The sequence below is a fragment of the Theropithecus gelada genome, chromosome 19, assembly GCF_003255815.1.
Source record: "Theropithecus gelada isolate Dixy chromosome 19, Tgel_1.0, whole genome shotgun sequence".
NCBI classification, from domain to species: domain Eukaryota; kingdom Metazoa; phylum Chordata; class Mammalia; order Primates; family Cercopithecidae; genus Theropithecus; species Theropithecus gelada.
The window spans coordinates 34,162,558-34,177,227 of NC_037687.1; the positions used below are offsets into that span (position 1 = coordinate 34,162,558).

The 14,670-nt window shown below is 46.4% G+C and overlaps 1 protein-coding gene across 5 annotated transcripts; it reads left to right on the top strand.

Moving 5' to 3' along the window:
* The first annotated feature begins 9,406 nt into the window (after window positions 1-9,406).
* AURKC (aurora kinase C) lies at window positions 9,407-14,257 on the top strand. 5 transcript variants are annotated; one of them, XM_025368831.1, is made up of 7 exons: window positions 9,407-9,798; window positions 10,237-10,282; window positions 10,539-10,730; window positions 11,049-11,187; window positions 11,900-12,048; window positions 13,590-13,764; window positions 13,957-14,257. In XM_025368831.1, exons 1-7 carry the CDS (start codon window positions 9,741-9,743, stop codon window positions 14,125-14,127), a joined length of 930 nt encoding a protein of 309 aa, XP_025224616.1. In that variant the 5' UTR covers window positions 9,407-9,740; the 3' UTR covers window positions 14,128-14,257. The 5 variants fall into 5 exon arrangements, with proteins under 5 accessions (XP_025224616.1, XP_025224617.1, XP_025224618.1 ...); XM_025368832.1 differs by having other exon boundaries at window positions 9,502-9,798; window positions 10,246-10,282; XM_025368833.1 differs by having other exon boundaries at window positions 9,502-9,611.
* The last annotated feature ends 413 nt before the right edge of the window (window positions 14,258-14,670 follow it).

Below are 14,670 nucleotides of genomic sequence, written 5' to 3' on the forward strand. Positions count from 1 at the left end.
CATGCTGAAAGATGTAATTTTTGCTTCATCTCTCACTTCAAAGAACTAGCACTTTATGTTAATTATTTGTCTCTTTCTATTCTTGATTTCTTTAATTTCTGCTGTGATCTGTATTGTATTCTTCCACTTGCTTTGGCTCTTTGTAACTTTTCAAAGTAGGTTTTTAGATTATTGGTTTGAGATTTTTTTGCTTTTTTTTAATGTAAGCATTACATTCTATAAATTTGCCTCATATCACTGTTAGTTTAATTCCACAAGTTTTAATGTTTTCATTACATTTTACTCAATTCTAATAGTTTTTATTTTTTGAGACATTCTCTCTTAGCCATGAATTATTTAATTGTTTAATTTTCTGGTGTTTGGCATATTTGTTACTGATTTCTAATTTGTTCTTTGTTTGATCTGACTCTTTAAATGTGTTAACATTTTTTTTTTTTATGACCCAGGATAGGGTCTATCTTGTTCCATATAGCTGCTTGAAAAGAATGGGTGTTCTGGCCGGGCGCGGTGGCTCAAGCCTGTAACCCCAGCACTTTGGGAGGCCGAGACGGGCGAATCACGAGGTCAGGAGATCGAGACCATCCTGGCTAACACGGTGAAACCCCGTCTCTACTAAAAAATACAAAAACTAGCCGGGCGAGGTGGCAGGCGCCTGTAGTCCCAGCTACTCGGGAGGCTGAGGCAGGAGAATGGCGTGAACCCGGGAGGCGGAGCTTGCAGTGAGCTGAGATCCGGCCACTGCACTCCAGCCTGGACGACAGAGCGAGACTCCGTCTCAAAAAAAAAAAAAAAAAAAAAAGAACGGGCGGGTGTTCTACTGTTACTGGGTGGGTAAATGTCTCTGTGATCCTGCTCATTGTTATTCAGATCAGCTATTTCCTTGCTGATTTTCTGTCCGGCATTTCTGTCACTTACTGAGAGGGGTGTGAAGTCCTGAACATAGGCTGGGAGCGGTGGCTCACACCTGTAATCCCAGCACTTCGGGAGGCCAAGGCGGGCGGATCACCTGAGGTCAGGAGTTCAAGACCAGCCTGGCCAACATGGCAGAACCCCATCTCTACTAGAGATGCAAAAATTAGCCAGGCATGGTGGCGTGTGCCTGTAATCCCAGCTACTGGAGGACTGAGGCAGGAGGATCGCTTGGGAGGCAGAAATTGTAGTGAGCTGAGATCTCGCCACTGCACTGCAGCCTGGGCAACAGAGCGAGACTCTGTCTCAACAACAACAACAAAAAGTCCTGAACATAATTGTGGAAGTATGTTGCTCTTTTAAGTTCTATCACTTTTTGTTTCGCAAAGTTCAAAACTGTGTTGTTTGGTACATATACATGTGGGTTTGCCAAGTCTTCATGGTGAATTGACTCTTTTATCATTATGTGATGTCCTTTTTCTGTCTTTTAATAGTCTTGTCAATACTTTATCTAATATTATTATAATGACTCCTGCATATTTTGATTAATGTTTGCATGGTTAATATTTCTTCAGTTTTAAAGCTTACCTGTATCATTACTTATGAAGTCAGTTTCTTTGAACAGCGTATACTCAGGCCATGCTTTTTTAAATTCATTTTGCATATTTCTGTTCTAATTGGTATATTGAAATCATTTAAATTAAAATAATTACTGATATTTTAGGGCCTAAGTGTGCCCTTAAATGATTTTTGTGTTCCTTTTTTATTGTTCCTCTCTTTGTTATTTAGGGTTGTTTACTAGTCTTCCTGTAGATTACTTCAACTTTTTTTTTTGGAATTTGATTTGATATATATGTAGTAGTATTTTTTAGTATAGATGCTCCTTGACTTATGATTGGGTTATGTCGCAATAAACCCATTGCAAGTTGAAAATAATACGTCAAATATGCATTTAATACACCTACCCTACCGAACATCATAGCCAATCTTGCCTTCAACATGCTCAGATAATTTACATTAGCCTACAGTTGGGTAAAATCATCTAACACAAGGCCTACTTTATAATAAAGTTACTACAAAGAATTTTGAATAAAAATTAAAGTGTGGTTTCTGAATGCATGTCGCATTCGCACCATTGTAAAGCTAAGTAGTAAGTCGAACCATCGTAAGTCAGGGACTGTCTGTATATATCTGCGTTTTTTAGTGATTGTTCTATTACAGTGTAAGTATATAACTTACAACAGTTTAGTACGTTATCAGCAATTTAATTGATAATTTTATTGCTGATGCAATTTTAATATTGTAATTGCTGATGTAAGTATCAGCAGTTTAGCACTTTACTTCCATTAAGTTCCTTTAGCTTACCTGTTAATGTAACTATCTTAAGTAATAGTAATTCCTCTTCAAAAATTGAGCACTATATTGCAAGACATAAATTTTTTTTTTTTTTTTTGAGACGAAGTCTTGCTCTGTCACCCAGGCTGGAGTGCTTTGACATGATCTCAGCTCACTGCAACCTCCGCCTCCCGGGTTCAAGCAGTTCTCTGCCTCAGCTTCCCTAGTAGCTGGGATTACAGGGGCCTGCCACCATGCCCGGATAATTTTTGTATTTTTAGTAGAGACGGGGTTTCACCATCTTGTCCAGGTTGGTCTTGAACTCCTGACCTTGTGATCCACCTGCCTCGGCCTCCCTAGTACTGAGGTTACAGGTGTAATTAATGCCGAGTGAGATTAATGCCAAGTGCTGAGATTATAGGTGTAAGTCACCACGCCCAGCCGCAAGATGTAATTTTTGCTTTATCTCTCACACATATTTTACAAAAGATCGTGAGAAGCATTGTCTCTTGATGTCTTTTTCTTTTTCTTTTTCTTTTTTTAAATAAAGAGACAGAGTCCCCCTCTGTTGCCCAGGCTGGAGTGCAGTGGCACGATCCCTGCTCACTGCAACCTCCGTCTCCTGGGTTCAGGCGATTCTCCTCCCTCAGCCTCCTGAGTAGCTGGGATTACAGGCATGCGCCACCACGCCTGGCTAATTTTGTATTTTTAGTAGGGGCAGGGTTTCACCATGTTGTTCAGGCTGGTCTTGAACTCCTGACCTCGTGATCAACCTGCCTTGGCCTGTCTCTTGACCTCTTTACCCATTCCATTGTTCATTCCTTCTTCTTGAAATCCCAAGCCACCTTCTATTAGCATTTCATTTCTGTTACACACTACTGACCTTACTAATCTTTCTTCTAGGGTAACAAATGTTCTTTGTTTTCCTTCCTCTAAAGATGTCTTTATATTTCCTTCATTCCCAAAGAATATTTTTGTGGAATATAAGATTCAGAGTTGGCAGTTATTTTCTTTTAGACTTGAGAAATGTGTCTCTCTGTTCTGTCCATTATGGTTTAATACAAGAAATCAACTACCATTCAAATACTCATTCCTTATTTTGTAATGCATCAGTTCTGTCGAGCTTCATTCAAAGTGTTTTTCATTGTCTGTAGCGTTCGTAAGTTCGACTGTGTGATGTGTGTGGCATGGAATTTTTTGAGTGTATCCTATTTGGTGCTCCCTGGTGCTTGCCTAGCTTTTTGATCTACAGGATTATGCCTTTTGCCAAATTTGGGGAACTTTCAACTATTATTTCTCCAAATATTTTTTCACCCCCAGTCTTGGCTCTATAGGGACTTCAGTAACATGAATGGCAGATCTTTTTTTACAGTCCCATGAGTCCTTCAGGCTCTCATCTTTTTTCTTTTTCCAGTCTGTTTTCTCTGTTGTTAATATTGATTAATTTCTATTGACCTTCCATGGTCCTCACTGGTTGTTTCCTTTGTCATGCCTAATCTGTTGAGTTTGTGCAGTGAGTTTTCATTTTGGTTTTGTATTTTCCAGTCGTTTAATTTCCTTTTGGTTCGTGTGTGCACCTTCTGTTTCTTTGCTTATTTTTTAATGCCAAAGAAAGACTCTCAGAGAATAGACAACTGTATTCCAAAGGCATGGTTCTCTGGTTGTTGGTCTTGACATTTGAATAGAAATGTTAAAACTATCTGGGGGAATAGAAAGTCCACAGTCTTCTGAGTTGGGCTACACCAGTATTTCTATGAACAGATCTTACAGCTGAGAGTGATCTGCAGATCGTTCAGAGTCACGTTCTCCGTGGAACGTTTGTCAAGTTCCCTAGCTCTCTAAGCCTTGTTGTGTCCTCAGGAAGGAGTCACCTCTCTTCCAGGATCACTCTTGCCTTTTGTTATTGGGCACATTTTCCCACCTCCTGCCCAGTCTTTCTGGGCTCTCTGTCATACTTCCTCGCCTAGTCTTTAACTGGTCTCTGATAACCCGATTTTTCCCCCATAATCTGTATTTGTGTTCAGGTCTCTATCCTCATCCCCAAATGGGTTCCACCCCACTTGCCCATCAGTCTCTGCCCATTTCTTCTGTCTCCCACAGACGCGGTCTGTGTAGTTGTTCTGCACACTACCTGTCCCCACCCCTTCTCGTTTCTCACTCCACAGACAGCTACAGGAGGGCTTCCATCATTTGTCCTCTTACTTCCTTGTTAGAACTTTGTACTGCTGACCACCGCTCTGACCTGAAGCTTCTTTCCTGGCTTCTGAAAGTTGCTTTCTCCTCCAGAGGGTCTGTGTCTTCCAACTCTTAAACATTTTTGTTTCCCAGAATCCATCATTGGTCGTTGCTTTTTCAACTTGCTGTGATTTCTGGGAATGAGATGGTTCCCGCTGAAGACATTTACTTTTGATGATCTACAGAATTTCCCAAATCTGTGTCTCCAGACTGGATGTTTCTCATGTCTGTGGCCCACTGGGCATCTTCTGCACTTTCTCTGCATTTGTAAACACTGAGCCTGTATGCATGTCCATGTGGCTATGGCCCTGGCCGTGGGGATGAACCCATAATTCTCATGAGAGCAAGCGAACATAGTGTGGCTGTGTGTCAGACATTGTTGTGAATGTTTTACGTGCATCAGCTCTTTCAACATTTACAGCATCTGTGTGTGGTAGTAATGCTGTTTCCTCCGTTTTGCAGAGCAGAATATAGATAGGCTCGGGTTAAGAATGAGCCCAAGGTTACACAGTTACATTTGGATTTAGGAATGGGAGGCCACATAGACTGGCTTCAGAATTCATGTCTTTAACCACTGTCTTGCTTCTCATATGGGGTGTTTGTTTTCTGGTCACCATTTTTACCGACGTTGATTCAACAGTGCTGTAATCTGTTGCTCTCATTTGACATCTTGGCTGTTTCTTCAGCTTGAGGAAAGTAAACCGAAGCCACTCTTTAATGAGTGCAATCTCCGTTGTAACTATGTAGAAAATACAGCATCTGGGTTTGAGGAAAGGGGAGTGGGAAAGGAGTAGAGAAGCGGTAAGACGTGCATCTGGCGTTAGGAGTGTTTGAAGTGCCTGAAGAAGATCAGGGTGAATTTCCCAGACTTAAACCTTGTTGCCCAAGCCACATTGCAACCACCTCTGTTTCTCTTACCTCATCCGCACATCCAGCCACTGCCCCATTCTGTCATTCCACCTTTTTTTAGTAGACCCTCCATATATGTGTGTGTGTTGGTGAATGGCCACACACAGCAAAGCATTTTTATTGCAATTTTTTTGTTGTTGTTGCTTGAGATGGAATCTCACACTCTGCCACCCAGACTGAAGTGCAGTGGTGCGATCTCAGTTCACTGCAACCTCCATCCCCCAAGGTTCAAGCAGTTCTCCTGCCTCAGCCTCCCAAGTAGCTGGGATTACAGGCCTGGGCCACCATACCCGGCTAATTTTTGTATTTTTTGTAGACTCGGAGTTTCACCACGTTGGCCAGGCTGATCTTGCACTCCTGACCTCAGGTGATCCACCCACCTCGGCCTCCCAAAGTGTTGGCATTACAGGCATGAGCCACTGCACCGGCCTTTATTGCAGTTTTTGGTTCCCTCACGGAATGTTTGCTACAAAGCTATGCATATAGGTGGCACCATATATGACATACCTGACCTCAAAGATAATCTACTTGGGCTTTTTTTTTTTTTTTTTTGGAGACGGAGTCTCCCTCTGTTACCCAGGCTGGAGTGCAGTGGTGCGATCTCGACTCACAGCACCCTCCGCCTCCCGGGTTCAAGTGATTCTCCTGCCTCAGCCTCCCAAAGTGCTGGGATTATAGGCGTGAACCACCACGCCCAGCCTACCTGGTCTTTTTTGGACAGATGTACATGATTTTAGAAATTGTTATGAATGAGGATCCTCAAGAACACCCCAGGTTTGACGATTTGCTGAGAAGACTCAGGTCTCAGCATTCTGTCATACTCAACAGCTATGATTTACTACAGCAAAAGAACACAAAGCAAATAGTAAAGGGAAGACTGAAATTCAGAGAAAACCAGGCACAATCTTTTGAGTCTTGTTTCAGAGAAGTCACAGGATGTGCCATATTTAAGTTCCATCTGGTACTTACGACAACACATGCTGTATGTCCACTGGGAAGCTTATTAGAGACTCAATGCCAGAGTTTTTATTGGGCATGTTTTCTGGCACATCCCACAATTCTGGACTTCCAGAAGGTGAGCAGGGGTTCAGCTTTTCAGCTGGAAAGGGGATAACCTTTTCAGCTGGGGACCAGGAGAAAAAGCACCGAAAAACAGGACACTGTGCTACTCCTGTTTTGGGTGGGTGGAGCAGTAGTAAACCTCCCAAAATCTAAGGTCCCACACTCCAGCAAGGGTGAACCTTGCAAACTCAAAAAGGATAGCAGTCTCCAACCTGCTGTTTTATTCAGTGAGTTAAATGGTACTAAAATGCTATATAAGTCAAATTTATGTAACATTAAGCAAATAATTTTTTTTTCAGCAAAAAAATAATGGTCATGACTTTGTGGTGAAGGCTTACATAATGATTATAATAAATTCAGGCCAGACGCGGTGGCTCACGCCTGTAATCCCAGTACTTTTGGGAGGCTGAGGCAGGTGGATCACTTAAGGTCAGGAGTTTGAGACCATCCTAGCCAACATGGCAAAATCAGGTCTCTACAAAAGTGAAAAATTAGCCGGGCGTGGTGGTGCATGCCTGTAGTCCCAGCTACTTGGGAGGCTGAGGCAAGAAAATGACTTGAACCTGGGAGGCGGAGCTTGCAGTGAGCCAAGATCATGCCACGGCACTCCAGCCTGGGGGACAGAGTGAGACTCTGTCTCAAAAAAAAAAAAAAAAAAATCCTCCTTTCCTCAGTTTTGTTAAGAGGAAAAAGAAAATCTTAAGTTATAGTGGAAGTTATGAACAACTTAGTCTAGAGATTTAATTTAGTGATGAAAAGGTACAGAGAAAGTCTTTTAAAAAAGGACCTGGTCTGCTCGCTCACTCGCTCTCTCTATATGTGTGTGTGTGTGTGTGTGTGTATGTATGTGTTTATATGGACCACTTCAAGATATATATATACACACACACACATGTGTATGAATATATATATATATATGGCTACAAGCGGTGCAACTTGCAGGTACTCCCTTTGTTCACCTTTGTAAAGATGTTATTGCCAGATCAATGTGTATTTCTATAGTATATGTGTAAACAATTCGTCATCCTTTTGTTGCTGCTTTTGAAACTAGTTCATGGCTTCATTGGGGAGAGATTTAAATAATATGGGTTTATAATAATTTCTGCATTATTAAATGCAGATAACTTGCGATTAAAGAGTATGTTATTGGAATCATGGGTGTCTGAGTTTTACTTTGGAGGAGCTGAACAGCTGACTCCAGCCGAGAGGTCCCCTACAGAGACGGGATGCTGGAGACCCATGGGAATCTGGCTCGTGGGAATTGCATAGCACCCTTTTTTATCATACTGCAGCATGGCCTTTCCTGTCTCAATTGTGGGAAGCTGGAGTGCCTCCGGAATGCTCAGTGGTGTCCTTGGGTTTTGAGGGTTAAAGATTTTTAATCTTTGCCACAGGCATGTTACACATCTTAAAATTGTGTGATCTCGGCCGGGCGCGGTGGCTCAAGCCTGTAATCCCAGCACTTTGGGAGGCCGAGACGGGCGGATCACGAGGTCAGGAGATCGAGACCATCCTGGCTAACACGGTGAAACCCCGTCTCTACTAAGAAATACAAAAAACTAGCCGGGCGAGGTGGCGGGCGCCTGTAGTCCCAGCTACTCGGGAGGCTGAAGCGGGAGAATGGCGTGAACCCGGGAGGCGGAGCTTGCAGTGAGCTGCGATCCGGCCACTGCACTCCAGCCTGGGCGACAGAGCGAGACTCCGTCTCAAAAAAAAAAAAAAAAAAAAAAAAAATTGTGTGATCTCAACTGAACTGCTCCAAGGAGAAGAAATACCCTCTTCAGGAAGTGTTATGAGCCGTGGGCCTTGTGTTGACTGGCCAGGTGATTTTAATGAACTTCTGTCACCCAGGCTGGAGTGCAGCAGTGCATTCATAGCTCACTGCAGCCTCAATCTCCCGGGCTCGGGTGATCCTCCCGCCTCAACCTCCTGAGTAGCTGGGATTACAGGTGCTTGCCACCATGCCCCACTGATTTTTTTTTTTTTAATCTAGAGATGAGATCTGTGTTACCCAGTCTGGTTTCAAACTCCTGAGCTCAAGTGGTCCTCCTGCCTCAGCCTCCCAAAGTGCTGGGATTACAGGCATGAGCTACCTCGCCTGGCTCAGCATGTGTTTTTATTCTGATGTTTTGACAAATGAGACCTTGCTGATCTTGGCTCACTGCAACCTCCGCTTCCCGGGTTCAAGCGATTCTCCTGCTTCAGCCTCTCGAGTAGATGGGATTACACGCATGCGCCACTACGCCTAATTTTTGTGGTAGAGACGGGGTTTCGCCCTGTTGGCCAGGCTGGTCTCAAACTGGTGATCTCAAGTGATCCGCCCGCCTCGGCCTCCCAAAGTGCTGGGATTACAGGCGTGAGTCACCATGCCAGGCCTTCAATTGTATTTCTGCAAGATATGTTCCCTGTCTAAAAGAATTCAATTTTAAATGTTTTTGAAACTTATGTGTTTGCTAAACAAAGAAATACGTGGGGGCTGATTTTACGATCTAAGGCCAAAACCACAAACTGATTACAGGGTTCAACAAATACTTGGTGAGTGGGAGGAGAGGGGTAAGTGAGCTGGGCTCGTGGCGTCCTGGCTGTAAGCAGGCATAGCCACAGGCTTCAGGGAGCCCCATCGCGGTGACCCTGGAGAGTGGCCTGAATCAGACGTGACCTTGAAGCAAGGTGGTTTTGGGGTCGCGGGCTGCACGAGGAGGCGCGAGGTGGTTTAGGGTCGCGGGCTGCACAAGGCTCCAGCATGTCAGGAGTGGGCGTCTGTTCATTCTCACGTGCATCGCGGCTCTTTCCTAGGTGATGCATGCGCACCCCGTGGGTGTATGCATTGTTCATGCTCTCTGGCCCGCTCCCATCACCGCCTCGCCGCACCCTCTGCCTCCTTCCTTCTCTGGCCTCACCCCTGGGCCTCGCTTTCAGGGCCCAGCCCCGGCCTGCGCGCTCCAGTTCCGCCCCGACCCGGGGGCCCTGGGCGGAGACTCCCATTTCTGACTTTTTTATTGGGCACACTTCCGATGGCGTCAGGAATTTCAGCCAATGGGAGTCAGCCAGGAAGTACCTATCTAGGCGGGCAGCGCCGGGTATAAAAGAAGGCCGCGCAGCCACTGCTGCTCACTACGCCGCGAATACCAGAGGCTGTGTGTGTTTTGGACCTCGGTGAGGCCGCAGGACGAGCAGGATTGGAAGCGCATCAGGCAGAAAGTGACCCCCAACCCCTTTCAGGACCCTGTGAAAGGGAACAGCCATCCAGAGGGCTCAGGAAGGCGTCCGCGCCGTCGCCTCTTCTCCCCATGAGCTCCCCCAAAGCTGCGGTGCAGCTGGGCAGAGCTCAACCTGCAGGCGAAGCAGGTGAGAGCCAGCGCCGGAGAAAGGACGCGGGGAAGGCTGGGGACTGGGTCGGGTGCGCAGAAGACACATCTGTTGACATCTCCCTTCCCATCCCTTTCCTTTCCTACCCACTCCCTCCCTTCCCTCCCATTCTTTCTCTCACCGTTCCCTCCCCTACTCTGCCCTCCCCTTCCTTTCTCTCTGCCTCTTCACCTCTCCCTCCCCTCCCTCCCTTACCTTACTTTTTCTTCTAACCCCTTACCTCTCCCTCCGCCTCTCCCCGCCTTCTCTCCCCCTGCCTTCCCCTTCCCTCTCTTTTTCTCCTCCCCTTCTTCCCCTCACCTCTCGCTCCCTCTTCCCTCCTCTACTGTTCTCCTCCCCTTTCTCCCTCCTCTACCGTTCCCCTCCCCTCTTTGTCTCACCTTCTCCTTCCCTCCCCTCTCCTTTCCTCTCTTTCAGTGACTGCAGCAAACCAAACAGCCCAGCAGCCCAGCGGCCCAGCCATGTGAGCCCCTTGGGTTTGGTATCTGGAAAAGGAAGGGAGGTGGGACGTGGGGATGAAGGACAGGCTGGGTGTGTGGGGTGCTGGCTCCTGGGACCGAGAACTACTGTCCCGAGGAACATAGGACTAGGCCCGTGTGAGAAGGGAAAGCGGCAGAGGAAGGATACAGTGAAAGAGGAAGGAAAGCGTTGGGGTCCCTGACTGTCCCTCCACCTACCCTACCTCCCAAGCTGAGGCTCTTTTCTTCCTCTCCTCTCAGGCGGCGCCTCACAATCGATGACTTTGAAATCGGGCGTCCCCTGGGCAAGGGGAAATTTGGGAATGTGTACCTGGCTCGGCTCAAGGAAAGCCATTTCATTGTGGCCCTGAAGGTTCTCTTCAAGTCGCAGATAGAGAAGGAAGGGCTGGAGCACCAGCTGCGCCGGGAAATTGAGATCCAGGCGCATCTACAGTAAGGACAGTCTCTGCTTCCTCTTTCATCTTTGACGTCAGAGCCCAGCATTTTCCCCAGATACTAACCCCAAGTAAACCCTTCACTTATACCTGAAGCCTTTTCTCTGCAGCTCATTCCATTTACACTACCTCCCATCCTGGGTCAGACAGTTGAATCCTGGTTCTTGTTCTCTGTTTTCCCCTCACTCGCTCCCAGATACGGCTGTTGTTATTCTGGTCCCAGCATAATTTGCCAGTTGTGTGACCAGGCAGTGACAGTGGCATCATATGATAGGCCTCAGGGAGAAATCTGACTCTTCCAACATTAATCCTTCAGACACCCCAATATCCTGCGCCTGTATAACTATTTCCATGATGCACGCCGGGTGTACCTGATTCTGGAATATGCTCCGAGGGGGGAGCTCTACAAGGAGCTGCAGAAAAGCGAGAAATTAGATGAACAGCGCACAGCCACGGTGAGGTGGGGGACTGGAGGCTCTGGGGTCTATGAGTTTATTGTGGCTGGTGGGAGCTCTGTTTGTGGCTGTCAGGAGGGTCCGGATTGCCTTTTGAAAAGTTTACTTTCATCCTTGGATACCCTAATTAACCTCATTGTATCTCCAGAATATTAAGAAGTACTGTGTATAGGTTTGGATTCTTTGGTTGTAAGCAACAGAATCTAACTCCACTGCCTTATGTAAAGAAACATATTGAAAGCCTGTGAAGGAGTTCACTGAATAAACAGCTAGAACTGGCTTAGAGATAGGTACAAAGAGATTTCTAGAGGGTGCCGGAAAGGGAATCATGGCAATGATCTTCCCAGCAGCAATGGTCCAGTCAGCTTGCTCTGCCAGGACGAGCGGTCTTCCATCTTTCCTCCTGTTTCTGTTTCCTTTCCTCAGGCCTCAAGTCCTGTAACAGATCATCTGAGTGGCTCAGTGTAGGTTCTGTATCTGGCTACTTGCTGTGCTAGGACAACAGGGAGGATCTGTGTCCATTTTACCATCCATCCTATAAGACCACATAAAAAGGAGAGGAAATCCACACCCCACACACCAGTAACTGGTGCAATTGGTTGCTGGACCAAAAAGATTCCACTGCAATCATTCAATTCACGATGAGTGTTCCACCTCAGACGGAAATTGTGGCAGGCTTCACTTTCAGGGTGACTTTTCTTTGCACCCACAGATAATAGAGGAGTTGGCAGACGCCCTGACCTACTGCCATGAGAAGAAAGTGATTCACAGAGACATTAAGCCAGAGAACCTACTGCTGGGGTTCAGGGGTGAGGTGAAGATTGCAGATTTTGGCTGGTCTGTGCACACCCCCTCCCTGAGGTAAGTCAGGTGGTGGTGGTAGGGTGAGTTCTGAGTACCAGTTAGGAATGACCCAATTTAATGTATTTCATGTGTCCATGTGTAAAACCTAGATACGAACTTGGGGTTTGTATTGGAATACTGCCTTTTTCTTTTTTTTTTTTTTTGAGACGGAGTCTCACTCTTTCACCCAGGCTAGAGTGCAGGGGCACAATCTCGGCCTCCCAGGTTAAAGCGGTTCTCCTACCTCAGTCTCCCAAGTAGCTGGGATAACAGGCATGTGCCACCACACCCAGGTAATTTTTGTATTTTTAGTAGAGACGGGGTTTTGCTATGTTGGCCAGGCTAGTCTCGAACTCCTGACCTTAGGTGATCCGCCCACCTTGGCTTCCCAAAGTGCTGGGATTACAGGCATGAGCCACCACGCCTGGCTGAAATACCACCTTTTTCTTTTCTTTTCTTTTTTGAGACGGATTTTGCTCTTGTTGCCCAGGCTAGATTGCAATTGTGTGATCTCAGCTCACTGCAACTCCACCTCCCAGGTTCAAGGGATTTTCCTGCCTCAGCCTCCCAAGTAGCTGGGATTACAGGCATGGGCCACCACACCCGGCTGATTTTGTATTTTTACTAAAGACGGGTTTCACTATGTTGTTCAGGCTGGTCTCCAACTCCTGACCTCAGGTGATACGCCCACCTCGGCCTCCCAGAGTGCTGGGATTATAGGCATGAGCCACCACGCCTGGGCTATGCTGCCTTTTTCAAACACATATACTTAATATGTATTTGTAAATTTAAATGATGTGATCCAATCAAACCTTTTATTTTCTGTTCTTTGTTAATATATAACTATACCAGTAAGTTTGCATGTAAAGAAAGTCATTGCTGGCCGGGCGCAGTGGCTCACATGTGTAATCTCAGCACTTTGGGAGGCCGAGGCAGGCAGATCACGAGGTCAGGAGATTGAGACCATCCTGACTAACACTGTGAAACCCCGTCTCTACTAAAAATACAAAAAATTGGCTGGGCGTGGTGGCGGTGCCTGTAGTCCCAGCTACTCGGGAGGCTGAGGCAGGAGAATGGCGTGAACCCGGGAGGCGGAGCTTGCAGTGAACCGAGATTGCGCCACTGCACTCCAGTCTGGGCGACAGAGCGAGACTCCATCTCAAAAAAAAAAAAAAAAAAAAAAAAAGAAAGTCATCACTCCACAATTCCAGCAGTGCATTTTCTTACCATAATTTATTTACTTGGTTCTCATTGATACACCATCACCATCAGTTTGTTCTAGATCTTTCTTAATGCTGAGACTATTCTGTGAAAACATTGTGCAGCATGAGCTAAATCACTATACTTCCAAAATATGGATTTATGAATAGTCCGTCCCAGTACTTACCTTCTCCGAACCTTGATCCATATTAAACATTTGTCTCTCCAAACTCCTGTGCTTGGGAGAGACTTTCCAGGCTGTCCTAGGGTCTCCACATCTCAATGAAAGCTGGGGAAGGAGAATTTCCCTCATCCTGGGCCTCTGCTTCGTACTTACTCCCTTTTCTGCCTTCCTCTAGGAGAAAGACGATGTGTGGGACACTGGACTACTTGCCCCCAGAAATGATTGAGGGGAGAACATATGATGAAAAGGTGGATTTGTGGTGCATTGGAGTGCTCTGCTATGAGCTGCTGGTGGGATATCCACCCTTTGAGAGCACCTCCCACAGCGAGACTTACAGACGCATCCTCAAGGTGGGACAGTCACCGTTGGGCATTCATGGGGGAACTGGTCAGTGATGGCTGCTGGGCTGTGGGAACTGGGGCACACACACAGGGTTGTCTGCTGTGGTCCAGAACAACGCCTTAACAAGGCTCAAAGAAGAGGGAGAACATTGACCAAAGAAATTAACCAGACTTCTCTTTCTTCTTTCCTGGCCTCATCAGGTAGATGTGAGGTTTCCACCATCAATGCCTTTGGGGGCCCGGGACTTGATTTCCAAGCTTCTCAGATACCAGCCCTTGGAGCGACTGCCCCTGGCCCAGATCCTGAAGCACCCCTGGGTTCAGGTCCACTCCCGAAGGGTGCTGCCTCCCTGTGCTCAGATGGCTTCCTGAGCCCTGTCTGCCTCTGTTCCTTTGTGTGTGTTCAGGGAGCTCTCCTGGCTCTGCCACCTCATTTGTCTTTATTTTTTTTTCTTTTAAGATGTAAGATGCTAATTAATAAAAACTGAATCATTTCGAACCAGCTCTTCATAGTTGTGTGAATTAGTACGAGACTGGGTAGAATATTTCTTGTGGGAACTCTTTCCCACGAGAGCTGCCCAAGGTGGTGGTTCTCCCTGCTGCCCCCACCTTCCACCTCTGGAGATGGTGACTTCTTTCTCCTTGAAAACTCTTGCCTACTTTCAGGTCGGGCATGGTGGCTCACGCCTGTAATTCCAGCAGTTTGGAAGGCCGAGGCAGGTGGAACACCAGGTCAGAAGTTTGAGGCCAACCTGGCCAACATGGTAAAACCCTGTCTCTACTAAAAACACAAAAATTAGCTGGGCATTGTGGCGGGCACCTATAATCCCAGCTACTCATGAGGCTGAGACATGAGAATCACTTGAACCCAGCAGGTAGAGGCTACAGTGAGCCAAGATCGTGCCATTGGACTCC

Bases quoted from the DNA above. Each gene is read 5' to 3' on its own strand.
- AURKC (XM_025368831.1), top strand. From the start codon at position 9,741: ATGAGCTCCCCCAAAGCTGCGGTGCAGCTGGGCAGAGCTCAACCTGCA. The intron at 11,188-11,899 runs GTGAGGTGGGGG...TTGCACCCACAG, and splicing joins ATGAACAGCGCACAGCCACG to ATAATAGAGGAGTTGGCAGA. The intron at 12,049-13,589 runs GTAAGTCAGGTG...GCCTTCCTCTAG, and splicing joins GTGCACACCCCCTCCCTGAG to GAGAAAGACGATGTGTGGGA.